This window comes from Herpailurus yagouaroundi, unplaced genomic scaffold (genome assembly GCF_014898765.1).
Source record: "Herpailurus yagouaroundi ecotype Mexico unplaced genomic scaffold, PumYag 182, whole genome shotgun sequence".
In the NCBI taxonomy this organism is placed as follows: Eukaryota; Metazoa; Chordata; class Mammalia; order Carnivora; family Felidae; genus Herpailurus; species Herpailurus yagouaroundi.
The window spans coordinates 6,027,698-6,045,560 of NW_024412413.1; the positions used below are offsets into that span (position 1 = coordinate 6,027,698).

The 17,863-nt window shown below is 59.0% G+C and overlaps 1 protein-coding gene across 1 annotated transcript in view; it reads left to right on the plus strand.

The window, feature by feature from the left end:
• SCUBE1 (signal peptide, CUB domain and EGF like domain containing 1) overlaps positions 1-17,863 on the plus strand; it is a 147,258-nt gene that overhangs the window by 119,395 nt on the left and 10,000 nt on the right. Inside the window, exons 13-20 of the mRNA XM_040491819.1 lie at positions 6,385-6,504; positions 6,840-6,944; positions 7,899-8,012; positions 8,843-8,980; positions 10,112-10,315; positions 13,199-13,360; positions 14,695-14,862; positions 16,462-16,623. Of these exons, the coding sequence (XP_040347753.1) occupies positions 6,385-6,504; positions 6,840-6,944; positions 7,899-8,012; positions 8,843-8,980; positions 10,112-10,315; positions 13,199-13,360; positions 14,695-14,862; positions 16,462-16,623 (1,173 nt within the window). The remainder of the gene's footprint in view (positions 1-6,384; positions 6,505-6,839; positions 6,945-7,898; positions 8,013-8,842; positions 8,981-10,111; positions 10,316-13,198; positions 13,361-14,694; positions 14,863-16,461; positions 16,624-17,863) is intronic.

The window sequence follows — 17,863 nt, forward strand, 5'->3', positions numbered from 1 at the left end:
TTCCTGTACCTTAAGTCATCTGCCAGGACCACGGTGACGACGTAGAAGCAGTTAGCATTCTGGACGCTAGATGTGGGGTGACTGACACGAACAAGCGTAACCTTGTTGGAAGGTGCCGGAAGGCCCTCCAGACCCGTGATCTAAGAGTTCCCGGGGCTGACCAAGAAAACTGGTTCCACCAACTCCCCGAGGCCACCCTCGGCGTTCAGGTTGCTTTCCCTCATTACCGCAGTGGGGGTTGTCCCAGCACCTCTGCTGCGTGTCCAGGCTCAGAGTGAAGGGCTGGCAGTGACACACCCCCACGGTGGCCAAAAGAAAATCCTGGGTCTTCCTGTTACCCACGACGGCTTGCACCAGGAAGACAGACTGGTTCGTCCCGCCCCCCGCACCATGCCGTGACTGTGTTATTGTCACCCAACACGAGGGGCACGTCTTCGATGACCACTTGGAGCTGTCCGATTCCTACGCGTGGGACCGACGGCCTCCATGATCAGCTCCACCAGGTGCTGTTGGTGTCTCTCGGAAGGGTGTTCTAGCTTCAGATGATTCGCAAGAAGGCGGCGTTCACCGAGGGGTGGGGAGAGCCACTCACTCGGGACAGTCCGAGAGCCCTGCAGAACAGTCAGCTTGCGGTCCTGGGTGGCGCTGACGAGCCAGATCCCATACAAGAGATGGGCTCCACCTCCGGGGGGCTGTAGGGATACTGTCTGTGGGTGTTGGGTTGTGATAGCCAGTCGGTTATGTTGCCGGATAGCAGAATCCACCTCTCCCAGCACAAGGGCGTCGTCCTTCTCTTCTCTGTATGGTCTACAAAGAGGGGCGTAATTAACAAGGCATGCGTAACTCACTTTATCTTGCTTTTCGGTATCCATTTCCCCAGCTATAGTTTGGGAGGACTGATCTCAAGAATTACGATGGTGGCTGTCAGTAGCAAGGCCAGGAGCCAGGCCAGTTATCATTGGCAAAGGAAGCGTGATAGGGTAAATCAAAAGTGTACAACCTTAAATGCATCAGGTGGGAAAGCGTGACCCAAAGAACGAAGCCCAAAGGCGTGTAACGGAGCGTGTGGAAAACAGTGGTTGCAAGCATCAGGGAGAATTCATCCCAGTGGTCTTAGGCGAGAGCTTCGTAACCGCAGCTACCTGTCCTGAGCATCTTGGGGTGTCGCTGGTTTGTGTGCAACCAGCTTCTGGAGCTTCTCAGGAACCCCACCCGGGTCAAGAGCTGTCAATTGTGAACTTTGTAGTAAGTTCTGAAAAATCCACCTCTGTTTTCCCGCAAAGATACGGGGTAAAAAGACAGTGAAGCTTCCGAGTGATTTACGAGTAACCCTCCCAGTAAAAAGGTGTCTGCATATTTCTAAATAAATGAGTCGGAATGTCCCAAATAAGGAACACAAGGTCTAGTATATTTTAGCTCCTACGAGTGCTGGGGCTTTTTCCAACAAGCAACTGCTTTGGTTCACTCAGAAAGGAAACGTGGTTATTATGAGCGCACATGTATAACCCATAAAATCCACTTGGGGATGCCCAAGGGGTCCCCGAGGGTTTGGTTCCAGTCCTGCGCTGTCCTGGGAGAGTTTCTCACCACGTCGTCTGCCACCACAGCCGGTTGGTTTATCCCTACTGAGACGAGCTATCTTGAAGAAAGCGTTAGCACATGTCCATATGAGGCCGTCTGGTGGTTCCAGGGGGCCGTCCTGGCTCGCCAGATGGTACCCTCAGGGAGCTTGCCACACCACTGTCCCGCTTGGCCCCTTTTCAGAGCAGGCAGGCGGGCAAACGTCGTGTGCCTGTGCTGGAATCCCCGCGCTTCTCCACGGATGCGCCTCTCTGCACTGTCAGAAGTCCTGGCCTAGGGATCACGGTCAGAGCAGCCCATTCAGCGTGGTGATCCCGGAAGCATTTCCTCTGACTTTCATCCCTCGTACTGTGGGCCTCCGCGTTTCAGTTACGGGCAGGAAACCTCTCTTTCCAAAGCACTGCTAAGTCGAACGCCATAGCTATCCGTTTACCTATCCACCCTTTATCGGTAACAATTCCGCAGGCCCTAGAGCGGGCCACAGGCTTGGCCACCAGAGCCAGCGTGAGTCCCTTAGGGCTTGATTCCAGCCCGGACCGTTCTTGTGTATCCGGCCTTAGTATTGTCTCTCTTCCTTTCGCTTTTTGTTTTTATCGACAGCTTTATTGAGATATCATTCCCATGCCATCCAATTCCCCCATTTAGCACACAGCTCAGTGGTGTTTAGGAGAATCACAGGGCTGTGCAGCCACAGGCCATTTTAGAACGTCTTCATCACTGTCCCGAAAGGAAACCCTGTGCCCATAGCAGTCAACCCCCAGCCGTAGGCAACCACCGTCTACTTTTGTCTCTGTGGATTCACCAATTCTGGACAGTTGATAAGTGGAATCGTGTGCCATGTGGCCTCTTGCGACTTGTGACTTGTCATTTCATTTAGCCTCATGTTTTCAAGGTTCACCCATTGTTCCTTTTTATTGCCCGGTTATAGTCCATTGTATGGTTATACCACATTTTATTTATGCATTCATCTGTTGATGGGCATTCGGGCTAGTTCCAGTTTGGGGCCGTTATGAACAATACTGCTGTAAATAGTCATGTGCACATTTCTGTGTGACCATATGTTTTCACTTTCCTTGTGTATATGCCTAAGGGGGAGAATGGCTGGGTCGTGCGGTAACGCTGGGTTTAACTTTTGAGGGACTGCCAGCCTGTTTTCCAAAGAAGCTTCACCATTTGACACCCACCAGCAGTGGGTAAGGTTCCAGTTTCTCCACATCCTCACCCACACTTGTTACTTTCTGACTTTTTGATTATAGCCATCCCCGTGGGGGCGAAACGCTTTCTCATTGTGGTTTGGATTTCCCTGACGGCTAATGGTGTCGAGCACCTTTTCATGTGCTTGTTGGCTGTTTGTAGATCTTCTTTCAAGAAATGTCTATTCAGATCTCTTGCCCATTTTGTAACTGTGCTGTTTGTCTTTATTATTCGGTTATAAGAGATCTACATATAATCTACATATATTCTCACCAGATATAGGATTAGCGAGGGATTTTCCCCATTCTGTGAATTGTCTTTTCATTCTCTTGGTGGTGTCTTTTGAAGCACAAAGGCTCATAAAGCACAATTTTCATAAAGTCCAATCTACCTATTTGTTTCCTTTGGCCACTCGTGATTTGGATGTCATTTTTAAGAAACCACTGCATAATCCAATCTTCGTAAATCCCAAAGATTTACACCTGTTTTCTTCTAAAAAGCTTTAGCATTGTAGCTCTTAGGTCTTTGATCCACGGCGCATTAGTTTTTGTACGGTGTGAGATAGGGATCCAGCGTCATTCTTTTGTGTCTGGATATCCAGATGTCACCGTGCCAGTTGTCGAGACCATTCTTTTTCCCCACTGAATGACCTTGCCATCCTCTTGAAATCGATTGGCTGTAAATGTGTGGGTCTAGTTCTGGACTGTCTTTTCCATCGATCTGTTTGTCTTATGTCTGTAGCCCACTGTCTTGATTAATGTAGCTTTCTAGTAAGTTTTTAAATCATGACGTGAGAGTCTTCCAACTTAGTCTTTTGGTGTTCACGATTGATCTGGCTGTTCTTAAACTTACCTTGAATTTCCATATGAATTTTTAAATCTCTTCATTTTTTAAGACAGGTGCCTTCAACAAACGATATTAAGTCAGGATTTGGCTTGGAATGTCCAAAAGATCTGTTCTGGATATGAACGCTTCTGAAGTACAGACACCCAAAGATGAGTTTCCTCCTCAGGAAGGGGTACGAGTTGCTCAGTGGTAACATGAGAAGGATAAAGGAACCAGATACCATAATTAGTTCAACGACAAGCAGAAAAAATACCGGGTGCTCCCGGTTCACGGTGGGGATCATACTGCGTGTGGTACCCTTGGATTAAAGGTGATTCTGAGACAAGACCTAAAGATGCTCCAACTGCTTTAGCCAAGGCATTGCCCCGAGGCAGGGAGGACACGCCTTGGCCATAGATGTTTGCCATGCTGTTGACCTTGCGTCCTGAGAGCATGGCCTAACTTTTGCGTGTTCATACCAAAAAATATGTATGCGTATGGCAGTCTGGGAACACTCAGTCTGGACTCTTCCTGGACTCTGTTCCATTTGTTCTACTGATGTTGTGGAAGCTTTGCCCCAGGGATCCTGGTTTTTTAAATCTTTTTAATGTTTATTAATTTTTGAGAGAGGGAGGGGTAGCGAGAGGGAGACAGAGGACCCGAACAAAGCAGGCTCTATGCTGACAGCAGAGAGGACTCAAACTCATGAACCACGAGATCGTGACCTGAGCCAAAGTCGGAGACTTAACCAACTGAGCCACCCAGGCGCCCTGGGGTCCTGTTGGTGAGTCATATGTAATACGGGTATATTAAGGCTCCTATCAGCTATAATTTGAATTATGTAGGAGAATTTTCAGGGACTTGTAAAAGTAACCTCACAGGTATTGTTCAGGTGTATTATATTTAGGCATATTTTTAGCTGGCAGTTCCATTTGTGGAGGAGATCCTGCCCCACTACCTGGGTAGGGGCTTTGACCCACAGAAGGGAGGGCTGTCTTCTGATAACGGCCCCCAAGGAGCGGTCGTAGGTTGGAAGTTGGGAAAGAGCCGAGGCTTGTCAGAGTCTCACTTCTTGAGTGGTTGATTCAGTAAACCAGAGCAAATCAAGGTCACGGCCCCCACGCCTTCTGCAACTTCTCGCCCACTTTCAGAGCTGCCTCTTCCTACTTCTTTCGTGTTCTCCCACAACCTGACATCCTTACTTTAACGATACTTTTTCTTTCTTTCTTTCTTTCTTTCTTTCTTTCTTTCTTTCTTTCTTTCTTTCTTTCTTTCTTTTTTTTTCGCCCACTTACCACCGGTCGGTTTGCCTTCCCTCTTGCTTGTTAGGTGGTGACTTTAAGCTTTTCTCTGGGCTTTGGCATTCTGTGATGGTGGTCTCAGTGGTGCACGTGGTGGGGTCAGAGATTCTGCCCACATACAGCTAGTGAGCTAGGCTGCTGCTGCTTCAGGGCACCAGGAAAGTTCTGGAAGTCCTGGAGCCCTTGGGCCAGAGTTGAAGGACTTCTGTACACAGCACGGCAACCAGCAGGAAGAGCACATTTGTGTGGGTTCCCCTTTGCCCACCCCCACGTCCCATCTGCGCCCTTGACGCCGTGCAGGTAGAGACCTTGCATCGCAGCCGAGGGAGGGAACAGAGCGAGCCTGCTGCTTCTCCAGGGGGAGATGTTCCCTCATCCCTGAGGCTGCTGGAGGTAAACATGACCCTGAGAAATTGTCCGGGGACTCTGCATCCCCAGCGTCCCCGCAAGAGCACACAGGATGCTCGGGGCCAGGATGGTCTGCCTCTCCCAACGAGCGACCCCCGTGAGGACAAGAAGGCAGTGTTGCTGTTCGCCAGAGTCAGTGACAGTTCCCTTTAGGAATTTACAGACAGTCCGGGGAACGGTTGGGGGCTGACGTCTCCCCTGGAAGTTTGCCGATGCTTGTCCCGCTGCGTGTTAACCAGCGTGAACATCGGTTCTTCTGCAGGGGGTTTTATTTGAAGGTTCTTGATTCTTTGGTCTTGTATTTATTTGGGGTTTTACCTGGAGCGCCAGGGGTTTGTTTGCATTTCTAGATTATTTACTTTCTAAGACTCCTTGAAAATGTTCAGCCACATGTCGGAGACCATCCAGATGGGCAGTTTCCCCTCTCAGCTTATTTTTCCGGCTACGTCCCCTGTTTCAGCCTGTTGGCTGGAGCAGCTCGACCGCTGGTGACAGACACTGGGTGCGACGCTTCCAGAGGCGTGTTCATCTCAGCCAGTGGTCACCGACCAGTTTGTGGTCCACGAAATCTGTTCCGATTTTACCGTGGCTGCAGACCTGTCAGTCTCCTGGGAGTCTGGGGACTTTTGTCATCCTCAAAAGATTAAAAATCACATGAGAAACTCTGGGGAGCTTAATTTGGGGGACATCTTTAGACACCTGATGGCCGTGTCCAGCGGCTGCCCCGGAGAGGGGCTCCCAGTGACCACGACCTCACGTGCTTCGAGGTCAGTCACTGCCACGAAGCCTGTTCCACTGTCAGCTCTTCCCTTACTCAGAGGGGCACGGGCACCTGCCCTAGAGAATCCAGCCCTGCCCTCCGGCCCAGGCCAGCGGTGTGACCCTTGCCACAGACGGCCTGGACTGGTCAGAGGGAGGACGGACCCTGCCATCCCCCAGCCCCTTCCCACCGAGGTCTGGCCACGGGGCAGAGGTGTGGTGGGAGTCCCTGATGGTCCACGTTCAGGGGCAGGGCCTCCAGAAAGCCTCCACCCTGGCCCCCTCCGACCTGCTCTTATGTCTTCCCTCTCCTCAGAGACAGGCAGGTGCCTTTCCCGGGCCAAAGCCTCAACCTGGGCCCAGCTGTCCTGCAGCAGGGTGGGCGGCGTGGAGAGGTGCTCCCTGTTCTGCCCCGCCCACTCACTCTTCGTGCCAGGTAACCTGAGGCCGTCCCCGGGAGGGGATGAGGGAGTGGGGGGCTCCTTCCTTGAGGTGCAGCCCCTGCTCCCTTCCGTTCTCCAGGAAAGAGCCCAACCTAGGAATGAACCCACCCCACCCCCACCCCGCCCCGCCCCCGGCCTTGATCGCCGAGTGATCCCAGCCCGCTGGCTGGTTCTCTGTGGGCCACGGCATCCCTCCCAACAAGTGTGGTGGGCTCGTTCCCGCCCAGCCACTTACCCAGAGCGATCTCTCTGAGACCTCTAGGATCAGGGGCCCCTGGCGGGGAGGTGGGGGGCACCCAAGTCCATCTGGCCACCGGCCTCTCCGCAGACTCAGAAAACAGCTACAGCCTGAGCTGCGGCGTCCCGGGTCTCCAGGGCAAGACGCCACAGAAGCGAAACAGCACCAGCTCCAGCGCTGGCCCCAGCTGCTCAGGTACCCCCGGCCTGTCCGTGCTGCCTGTGCCCGGGTGAGCCCTGGGCTTGGCGTCCAGCACCATACTGGGGCGAGAGGGAGGGGCGCTGCCTGGGGAAGAGCTTCCTGGCCGGGGGCCTGCCCCGCACGGTCCAGGGTCCTGGGGGGCTGAGAGCAGTGCTGGGACCTACAAGCAACTGGTCTGCGGGCTGAGTCCCAGCCCAGGGGCAGCAAGCCACGGAGGGAAGGGCCCTTCCAGCTCGGAGGCTCTGGGCCGCGGCTCCAGTGACCCCGAGGTGCTAGGAGCCTATGGGTCTCAGGCTCCGTTTCAGTGAAGTGACTCACGGGTGCTGTGAGCACGAGGTCCCGACAGTACTGGAGGCACAGCCCCCTCCCACGCCCCTTGGGACCCACCAGCCAGGTCCCGGGCGGCCCAGCAGACGCAGGAGGTTGTCTCCAGCAGCTTTTCCCATTCGGGATGTTGAATCCAATGATATGGGGGCATCTGTGGGCATTTCACACACGCAGGATGTGAGTCTAAGTATCTGCGATTGTAGGATTCTTCAGTACCAGCAGCTGTGGTTGGCTCTTTAAAGGAATCAGCAGTTCGGGGCACCTGTGTTATTCCAAACCCCGCTTCCCTTTGTTGCTTCCCTCTCTTTTCTGTTCTAACCCCGTTTCCCAACAGCATGAGCCACGTGCCCCGGCCGTGCTGATGGGGGAGGAGGCGGGAGGCCTCCCTCTCCTCCTCCACAGGAGACCTCTGGCTGGGTGGCCCCTGGCTTGAGTTTGACCCCGCCGTCCACACGCCCACCTTCTTCAGGCCTTGCGGGGAGAGAAATGAGGCAGTGGAGGCTCCCCAGCCCCAGCTCCCCGTGGATCTGTCCCAGTGGCGGCCCCCTGTGTAGCCCACGGCCCCACCACCTCCCTGCCTGCAGGAGAGGCCGCCACCAGGGGGGTCTGGGCTTTCCCCAGGTGCGCCTGCCTCCATCAGGCAGAAGGCCCGTTTCAAGATCCGAGATGCCAGGTGCCGCCTCTGGGCCCACAGCCAGGAGCCACCAAAGGAGGCCCCGAGGCAGCCGCTGCTGGGTGAGTGGGCGGCCATGGCACTGATCCACACGGGGGTGGCGGGGGTCCCCGTGCCTGGGAGCTGGGAGCCCAGCGGCCAGTGGGGCTGGGCTTCAAGTGTGGGGGCCTCTCCTTGTCCTCCCCATCACGGTCCCTGAGCCCCAGGAGCCATGCCTGAAGCACCATAGGCAGTGGTGGTGTCCCTCGGGAAGAAGGCCGGCATTTGAGTGGAAAATTCAGGTCCCGCAGCATCCCCGGGGCCCGTTGCCCCTGCCCCACCTGGAGTGGGTTAGATGAGCTCCCCCAGGGCAAGTGCAGCCTGATTGTGTCCAGAAGGCCTCGTGGGAGTCAGGCAGTGGCTCATCCTTGAATGAGGGAGGCCAAGAAGGACGTTCCAGGCTTCTGACCCCAGGGGGGTCAGGGGTTAGTGTAGGGAAAGCCCGACGAGAAGAGCGCAGGCGAAAAGCATCCCAGCTCTGTTTCCACCAAGATTCCGGAACGCCTTAGGACTCCTTCCCAGACCTAACAGAGCCCATGGCTCAAGCAGCCCCGACCCGGGCCGGGCCCCCACGGAACTGAGCGGCACGGCTCCACGAAGCGAGTACGCCAGGTGCCTCCACCTGCAGCGGTTTGACAGACTCAGAATGGCTGGTGCGGGGCCTGGCTCAGCCACCGGCCCCGCGTGAGACCTGGAGCCAGCCTGGCCCTCTCCGGCCTCAGTTTCCCCATCCGCACCGCAGGCCGTTAGGCGAAGCGGGAGCCTCGCCGGTGGCGACCTGTGCGCGGGGCTCGGGAGGACCCTGCTTCCTGCCCTGTGCCACCTTTGCCACAGCGGTCCCTTCTTTGTCCAGAAAACTGCCACGTGACCTTTGTGAACTTCAAGTGTGACTCCTCCAAGAAGAGGCGCCGTGGCCGGAAGTCCCCATCCAAGGAGGTGACCCACATCACGGCGGAGTTCGAGGTGGAGGCAAAGACGGACGAGGCCTCAGGTGGGTGAGGCTCCCGAAGGCCGGAGGGGGGGCAGAGGATGCGGGGGGCTGGCGGGGTCCGGGCTCCCACCCGAGCCACGGCTCCTGGACGTAGAGGCCCAGCCAGGCAGATGGGGGGACTGGTGCGGGTCGGCGCCGGGTCCTCAAAACGGCTGCCCGTAGCCCGGGGTGGGAGAGGAGGCCCAGGGCAGTGAGAGGAACGGGGCTCAGGGGCCCACATGATGGCCACACGGCCTCTCCCAACCGTCCCCCATGCGCTCGCTGGGGCCCGGAAGGGCTTAACGCCTGTGGCCTTTCCGGAACGACTGAGCCACTGGCCTGTCTTTCCCATGTTCCAGAAGGGGGCTTACATTGCCGGCTTGAGTTTCGTGTCCGTGCTTTCTGAGCTCTGTCAACAGACGTGTGCTGCGTGTGCCCAGCGCTGGGCATGGTGGAAAGAGGGGACCAGACCAAGGTCCTCACGCTGGCGGCACCCCCAGCCACGGGGAGGCCGACGCGCACACAAACTACCCGGTGCCAAGGGAGACCCCCGGGGTGGGGGCCACAGAGCTGAGGCGTCTCCCCGAGAGAGGAGCCCGGGAGGTCCTCCCAGAAGAGGTGCCGTGTGAATCAGGGCTTGAAATCAAAGATCCAGTGGAAAAGGTGGCAGGCAATGGCCTTCGGGCAGAGGGAATGGAACGGGCAAAGGCACAGAGGTCAGAGAGAACGGAGTGTGTTCAGGAGGGCAGGGCGGAAGGTGGAGTCCACAGTGGGTGTCAGAGGACTGGGGGCCAGGGCTGGCGCGGCAGGCGGGGGCCCCACCATGAGGGGCCTTGGGTTCAAGGCCAGAGAGCTGGCTGTCATCCTGGGAACAGTGGTGGCCTCAAGGCTGTTTGAGTGGCAGGGAGGGGCGCCCGTCCGTGAGCCGTGCCCTAGGGAGGTGACGCGTCTCAGTGGCGGAGGCCTGCTGGGCGGCCTGGGGAAGGTCCTACGTGTCGGATCCTCCTCGGTCTCCTCATCTGTCAGGCGGATGCAACAAGGGGGCCTGCGGCCGCTGCGAGCCTGTGCCCTCGGCAGAGGCCTGGCAGAGGGGCAGCTCGGGAAGAGGCAGTCCCGAGGGGCTGTGAGTGACCGTCCCTCCCGCCCCTGCAGACACCTGCGAGGCCGACTGCATGCGGAAGCGCGCGGAGCAGAGCTTACAGGCCGCCATCAAGACTCTGCGGAGGTCCATCGGCCGACAGCTGTTCTCCATCCAGGTCGCAGGCACAGAGTACGCGATGGCCCAGTGGCCGGCCAAGGCCCCGGAGGGCCCAGGGGCGTGCAGCACGGGCCAGGTGCTACAGGACGGGAAATGCGGTGCGTCCCTGCCCGTGGCCCACTGGGATGCCCACTGGGCAAACACCCTCTGCCCTTCCTTCCACGGGTGGCCTGGGTAAACAGATGCCTCGGGAGGGGACAGTCAGACGCAGAAGCCTGCCAGAGAGAAGCACTGTCGTGCTCGTCATCATGGCTGTCGTTTGAGGAACGTTCCCCTGGTGCCGCCCCCTGGGCAAGGCTCTTGCCGGGCAGACATTTGTACATCTGACCCTCGCCATAATCCTGAGGACGGGTGGGACAGGGAGAGCACAGGCTGGCACGGCCACAGTGAAGGGGCGGGGGGGGGGGGCGGGAGGACAAGTCCGTGTGGCTAGAGAAGGCTTCCCAGCGGAGGCCGCGTAGGAGCTGAGGGCAAAGGAGCAGCAGAGCAAGGATGCACAGGAGGCCGAGGCCGCCCAGAGTGCGGCACCCGCTGCAGGGAGCACCAGCTTCAGGGGGCACCAGCTGCAGGGAGCACCAGCTTCAGGGGGCACCAGCTTCAGGGGGCACCAGCTGCAGGGAGCAGGCAAGGCCAGGCCCCCGGCGGGAGCTCGGCCAGGGCAGCCAGCCGGGGCCCAGGCCCAGGCCGCAGATGACCTGACCAAGCAGGGGAGCAGCCTTACCCACTCTCTCATCAGGAGAAGGCTTCCCGGTGGGAGGACCCGAGAGGGGAGGCCCAGTGGGAGCCGGCAGAGCCTTGAACGGGGATCGGGGCTGGCAGCAGGCCAGGAAGGAATGAGGCGCATTGCGAGTGCACTCTGGGGGGGGGGGGGGGGCCCGCGGTGCGGGGGGCGGAGGGGAGAGGCTTCGAGGGCACCGTGGGGAACTTGGGGCGGAGGGGCTGGTGGAGGGTGTTCTGTCTGTCCTCCTGTGCTCAGACGCATCCGAGTCGTCCTCGCGAAGACGTCGAATGGGCGGTCGGAGCCGGGAATCTGGAGCGCGAAGCATAGGCTGGGCCACAGAGATGAATTGGGGAGCCGGTGGACGAGAGGCGGGGCTTAGGAGCGTGGGGGGAAGGGAGGAGCGGACAGGGAGGGAGGACCACGGCCTTCGTGTTGACACTCTTTTATTTTTAATAGCTCATTCTGAAATCATTCACACGTTCAGAAATATCTCCAGGCAGAACAAGGGACTTCCGTGTTCTCCTCATCCCGATTCCCCCGTGTGCTGTGTCGCGCCCTCTGGGGCGTGTGCGTGTGTGACCCTTACACCACCATCCGGGCCACACACCCGTTACATTTCACCCGCTCTTCCAACAACGCCCCTGTCCTCCACACTTAGCGTCCTGTCTCCCCGGATTCCTTCATTCTGGACCAGTTCCTTGCTCTTTCCCTGCGCCTCCTGCCCCCGCTGTCCCCAAGTGCTACCGGGCTGCGCCCCACGTTTCCGCGACCAGCCCCATTCACGCTGGACGCCTGCTCTTCAGCGCCCCCATCAGGAGGCACAGGATACTGACCCCGCCCACGGCTGGCGCCTCCACCTTAATTCACCCTTTTCCTTCTGTATGTAACTGACGAGGGTTTTTCTGGGGATGTTATGTAGTCTGAGTTTACACCAACATCCTGCTCCCCATCAGACATCTCGCCAGCCACCAGCCGTCGCACCCGGTGGCAACTCCTGCCAGATCAGCCTCCTCTACAGTGGTTACCGGGCGGTATTCTCTATTCCTGCCGGCCCTTGTCTGTGTATAAGTCCGCGTTCTCCCGTAAGAACGAGCTTTGCTTCCCCCCTCATTTATGTATCTGTCTGCGTGTCCGCGTGGCTGTGTATTTATGTCAGTGCGGACTTAGAGATTCTTCTTTTACCCAAGGGGTTGTAATCCATTCCTAACGTCATTTAGCTCAGTGCTCAGATCATCCCCATGGTAGCCAGTAGGTGCCCCGTCAGACTGGCTCCCACGTCCTTGGGACGTGCCCCATGCCTCTGTCACTCACTGAGGATTCTCTGGCACAAAACCTGGACTTTCCCTGCCCCTTTGGAATCGGTCAGGGCCCCTGGACCCCTAAAGGAGGAAGAGGATATGGAAAAGCCAAAGGTGGGGTACTCATTGCCCTGGAGCGTCATTGCTTCTAGGCCCTCCCACTGGACGGAACTAGAAAGCATAGGTTTCTATATGTGTGCAAATACACACGTACATTAGCATATGTATACATTTACGTAGATACAGATGTATACACCAGAGTGCACGTGCGTGCACATGTGTGTGTGTGTGCATGTGCGTGTGTGTGTTTTATAAAACCCTGAGTTCACACCCGTTCCATTGAACCTCCAGTTCAGTTTCTCAAGGTTCTTTCTAACCTTCTCTCTTTCTAAATCTCTTCTCCAGAGAAACATTCACTCCCTTTCTCCTTATTTGCTCAGTCAGTTTGCTTACTCACCGGTTTGCTTGTTTGCTCAATGCAGCCAACCACACTGGCTCTCCCTTCAGCCCCCCATCCCTGGACGACCCTCAGCCACCGGACCTTCCTGCCCCTGCCTCCGTCACCCGCCCCACGCCCTCTGCACCACCCCATATCTCCTCAGATGGCAACCCCCCCCCCCCCCGTGAGGAAGGAAAGGGGAAGGGAGGAGAGCTGGGTTTGGATGAGGGATGCCCAGGAAGCAGTTGGTACGCAGGCCAAGGGCAGGACAAGGAGGAAGGGTCTGCCCAGGACCCTGAGCGGAGCAGCCACGATGGGGCACGAGACCAGGGTCAGGACTCCAGGGCCTTCACAGATGGTTGCCGCCTTGCTCCTTCTCTCCTGAGACGGGTCTGGGCTCCTCCGGGCCCTTTGAGCCCCAGGGACAAGGGATGCACCCTATCTGGTAGGACAGAGCCCGAGAGACCACCCGGCCACCACTCCCACCTCTGCCACCAGCGATCTCTCCACTCTGCCTTTGCAGTGGCCTGCGGGCCTGGCACCCACTTCAGCGGAGAGCCGGGCCAGTGTGTGCCCTGCGCCCCGGGGACCTACCAGGACGGGGACGGCCAACTCAGCTGCACGCCATGCCCCAGCAGCGACGGGCTCGGCCTAGCTGGTGCCCGCAACGTGTCCGAATGTGGAGGCGAGTGCGGGCCCCCCCAGGAGGGAGGGGGTGGGGTGGGGTGGGGGTGCTGGGAGTACCTCCTGTCTCCACTGAGGTCCCCAAAGCAAAGGCCTGGTACCTTGTGACAGTCTGTAAAGCTCTTTGCCATTCGCAGAGCCCGGTACGACTTCCACGTCGCTGCACTCACAAAGGACGCACAGACCCGTAGCGTCTGTGTGCCGGCGAGCACGGGCTGTACTTAGCGCACTTGAAAATTGCAGCGTGCAGTTCAGAAAGGATTTGACAGTTTACAAATACTCGGTCACTTACAGGTCACGTTACCGTCGCAGAGGCACATAGCGCTTCACGGTTGACAAAACACATTACGTTGTACGGAGAACTGCCTCATCGTCGAAATGCTTTACGGGGCGCCCCATGTACTCGGCAAGAACTGTACTCTATAAAGAACTTTACAGTTTGCCCTGTAGATGGCTTGGAAAGCCCTTTTTTGATTTACCAAGCACAGTTTGGTTTACAAAGAGCTTTTCCACTTACACCTCACATGACCACATCTGTGAAATGGGCTCATACCCCCCACCCATCAGCCTCCCTTCCCAGGCCGTCGTGGGGACCACCCAAGAGAACAGGTGGGGAAAGGTGTGCCCACGAGGGTGGATGAGTGAGATCCTTAGGACAGCGGAGACCACAGCCAGCCTTCTCTGGGGTACAGGAGAGATCAGAGCCCAGCCCTGAGCCTCTGCAGGCTGGCCGGCTGTGCCCTCTAGGAGTATGGCCTCTGCTCTTGACAGGAAGGTGACTGTTTGAGAGCAGAGAGTAGCCACTGGTAGGAACAGGGATTTCAGGGTCTGGGCCTGAGAGGGCCCCCCACCCACCCCTCCCTCAGTGCTGGAGCGCCCTCTACATCCGACTTCCCTCTAGATGTGCTGTCCCCTCCCGCTGTCCCAGCGGCGCCCTCAGGGACCTCACAAGCCCCCTCCCTCTGCTCGGCCCAGCCCTGCAGACAGACAAGGTGTGCCAGCCTGGAGCCCCCGTTCCTCTCGCGAGGGCACAGTGTGGTCCTTCCCCTGGGGGAAGCCCCTCTGATGTAAGTGACCTCCTCCAACCTCGCGCATCCCAGCTCAGCAGCAAGGCCACCCGCTCTTTAACCCGCAGCCCTTCTTGCCAGTGGGAAGGGTCAAGCCAGGCCCGGCCAAGGTCCCAGAGCACCTGAGCCACTGGCAACGTCCAAACTGGGGCCAGGTCCCTCCCACCACCCCCTTAGTGCCCTTCCCCAGGGCAGGGGAGGGCTGAGAGCAGGGTCGGGACCCAGGCGCCCCCTCCGGCCAGCCTGAGCCGTGACCTCTGACTTCCAGGTCAGTGCTCCCCAGGCTTCTTCTCCCCGGATGGCTTCAGGCCCTGCCAAGCCTGCCCGGTGGGCACGTACCAGCCAGAGCCTGGGCGCACGGGCTGCTTCCCCTGCGGAGGAGGGATACTTACCAAGCACGAGGGCACAGCCTCCTTCCAAGACTGCGAGGCCAGAGGTGAGGCGGGCTGGGCGGCTGGGGGACGTTTGCCCTCAACCCCTCTCATTTCCTGGGTGGCAGACCTCCAAGGGCAGCGGAGGATCCGGGAGCTGTGAGGCAGCGGACGTCGGTGACCGTCACCGTGCCGCCCGCTAGGACAGGGACACGGGGCCCAACACAAGCCTGCCCGAGGGTCTCAGGTGCGAGGGGCAGGAGGCGCAGTGGCTGTAGACGGAGCCTTGAGCCTGGCTAGAAGGAGGGTTGCGGGAGGTGAAGAAATGTGGGGGCAGCAGGGACAGTGGGGCGAGGTCGGGCATCTCAGCTCACCTGGGCCGTGGGGACCCTGCGGTCCAGCCACACCGTCCCCTCCACGTCACCACGTGTCCCTGATGAGCCCGCCTCCCCGTCCACACACTCCGGCCCGCCAAGGCCTTTGGGACAACTCTGCCTGCTCACTGACCCCCGTGTTCCTAGGAACAGACAGACTGCTCTGAAGCCTCCCTTCTGGAAGGAAAAGTCGTAACTCTCTAGCCCCACCCCCCTCCAGTTCCTGCCAGGATTTCTCTTCCTTACTGGGAACCTTGTAGCAAAAGCGTGTGGACTCTATTTCTCTCGCACGCCCTCTCCTGAACCCCACTAGTCAGTCTGTTGCCCCGCTGCCCCCCGGTCACCGCTCCCCTCAAGGCCAGAGCCAAGTCCACTCCCAGCCCACACCTCCCACGTGCCGGTGGCCCCAGCACACCTCAGCCTCACCCACCCCCCCGCCCGGTCGGGCTCGGGGTCCCCGGCCTGGGCGCTCACTCCGGAGTCTGGACAGAAGGATCATCTGCACGGTGACCCCACTTTCTGTCCCCAGCCCAGCCTCTGTCCCAAACTCGATGCTACACCCTCCTGCCAGGGGACGGCCCCGGACATGTCCAGCAAGCACCTGTCACCCCACGTGGCCAGAGCCCCTCATTTTGCCCCACGGCAACCCCCGCTCTAGTTCACAGCAGCTCCGCCCGGCCAGGTGCTCCAGGGAGACCCGGGGAGCCCCCGAGTGCTCTGCCTCTGCCCTCACGCCCAGTCTGTGCGCAGCCCCTGCCAGCTCCTCTGACCGATGACTTCTCGCCACCCCGCTGCCACCCCTGAGCCAGGCCCCTGCCGCCTGTCCTGCCACCCCTCCCCCCAGAGCGGCCGCCGGGAACATGCCGGGGCCCCGGGTGCCCTCACTCAGAGCAAAGCCTAGCATGACCCCTGGGCCCGGGAGCTCGTCCCCGTGGCCTCTGACCTCCCCTCTGGCCACACCCGGCAGCCGTGCAGCCCACCCCGGGCCCGCGCTTTGCCGCTTCCTCCCCGCAGAGAGCCTCCCGGCCAGCTGCGCACGACTCGAGTCTCCACTCAAAATCCCTGCACCTCTGGAGCCACCCCACGCCCGGCCTCACAGCGTCTCGTGTCCCGTTTACTGCCCCCGAACACACGCACGGCTGTGGGCAGGGTCGGGACCGGGCGCACGTGGCGGGGGGTGCCTGGGTGGTGGAGGAGGGCCTCGAACTCTGTGCCGAGACAGGCCTCGAGGGCAGGAGGCCCCGGCGAGAACGCGCCCTGCCCTTGCCCACCGGCGTCCCCGCCCCACAGTGCACTGCTCCCCCGGCCACCACTACAACACCACCACCCACCGGTGCATCCGCTGCCCCGTGGGCACCTACCAGCCTGAGTTCGGCCAGAACCACTGCATCACCTGCCCGGGCAACACCAGCACCGACTTCGACGGCTCCACCAACGTCACGCACTGCAAAAGTAGGTGCCGCTCTTGCCACGGCCGGGGCGCTGGGAAGGCTGGGGGGCGTTGCCGGGGGCGGGGTGGGTGTTCACCTCCCGTGGTGCCCGCGGGCCGGCGGAGGACTCCTCCCTGCTCCGGCACGTGTACCTGCTCCGCGTGACACCCGCCCCCCAGGGCAGCCTGCGCCCCTGTGCCCGGCCGGGCCCTGCCCCGGGCTCCGGGCCTGTGGAGGGAAAAGCCAGGCCCCGTGCGGGGCAGCCGCGGAGGCCCAGGCTGTGCCGCCCTGAAGGCACGCACGGCCGGACTGGTAGGTGGACACAGAGCGGATGACCTAGGACCCGGGAAGGACGCGCTCAGTGCGTGTGGCTGCGGCGACCAGCACGCGGCCTTCTCGTGTCCAAGAGGAGCTCGGTTTAGCCAAAGGACATCAGTGCCGCGGGCAGCACGGGACAATTTGGGAAGCAGATACGCCGCTCCCTCACTTAGCGAGTCATTTGGGCCCGACAGGACGCTACCTTTAGTTCAGATACTTTTTAATTCATTTCTCGGAGTCCTTGCGGACGGCTTTTCCAGTGTCGTACCCTTCTCCTGAGCGACTTCTAGCCAGTTAGCCCTTTGACACTGGGCTGCTGGCATGTTGAACAGCCTGAAGGCCCGCGAAGGGGACTTAATCCTAGAGGTGGAACCCTCTGTTCCCCGGGGCATCCCCACAGCTCGTGGCCTTCAGGGGCAGAAGAGCAGGGACAGTGGGCGAGCTCCACAGAAGCAGGGTTTTATTTTTTTCTTTTTTAAGTTTATTTATTTTGAGAGAGAGAGAGAGAGAGAGAGAGAGCGCACCAGCAGGATAGGAGCGGAAAGAGGGAACCCCAAGCACACTCCGCACTGTCAGCACAGAGCCCGATGTGGTCTCAAACCCCCGATCCGTGAGATCGCGACCTGAGCTGAAATCAAGAGTCGGACGCTCAATCGACTGAGCCACCCAGGCGCCCCGAGACAGGGTTTCAAATGTCCTCATGAGTTAAAGTGGAGAAACCGAATAGGAGGGGAAGCTTCTGGAAGATAAGTGTAAAAATGAAATGCTTCCCAGCAATTTTGAGTTTTATAAATGAAAACATGTAAGAAAACGCTGTATATTTAATATTTCCACTCAGGGGCGCCTGGGTGGCTCAGTCGGTTAAGAGTCCAGCTTTGGCTCAGGTCGTGATCTCACGGTTCGTGGGTTCGAGCCCCGTGTCGGGCTCAGTGCCGACGGCTCGG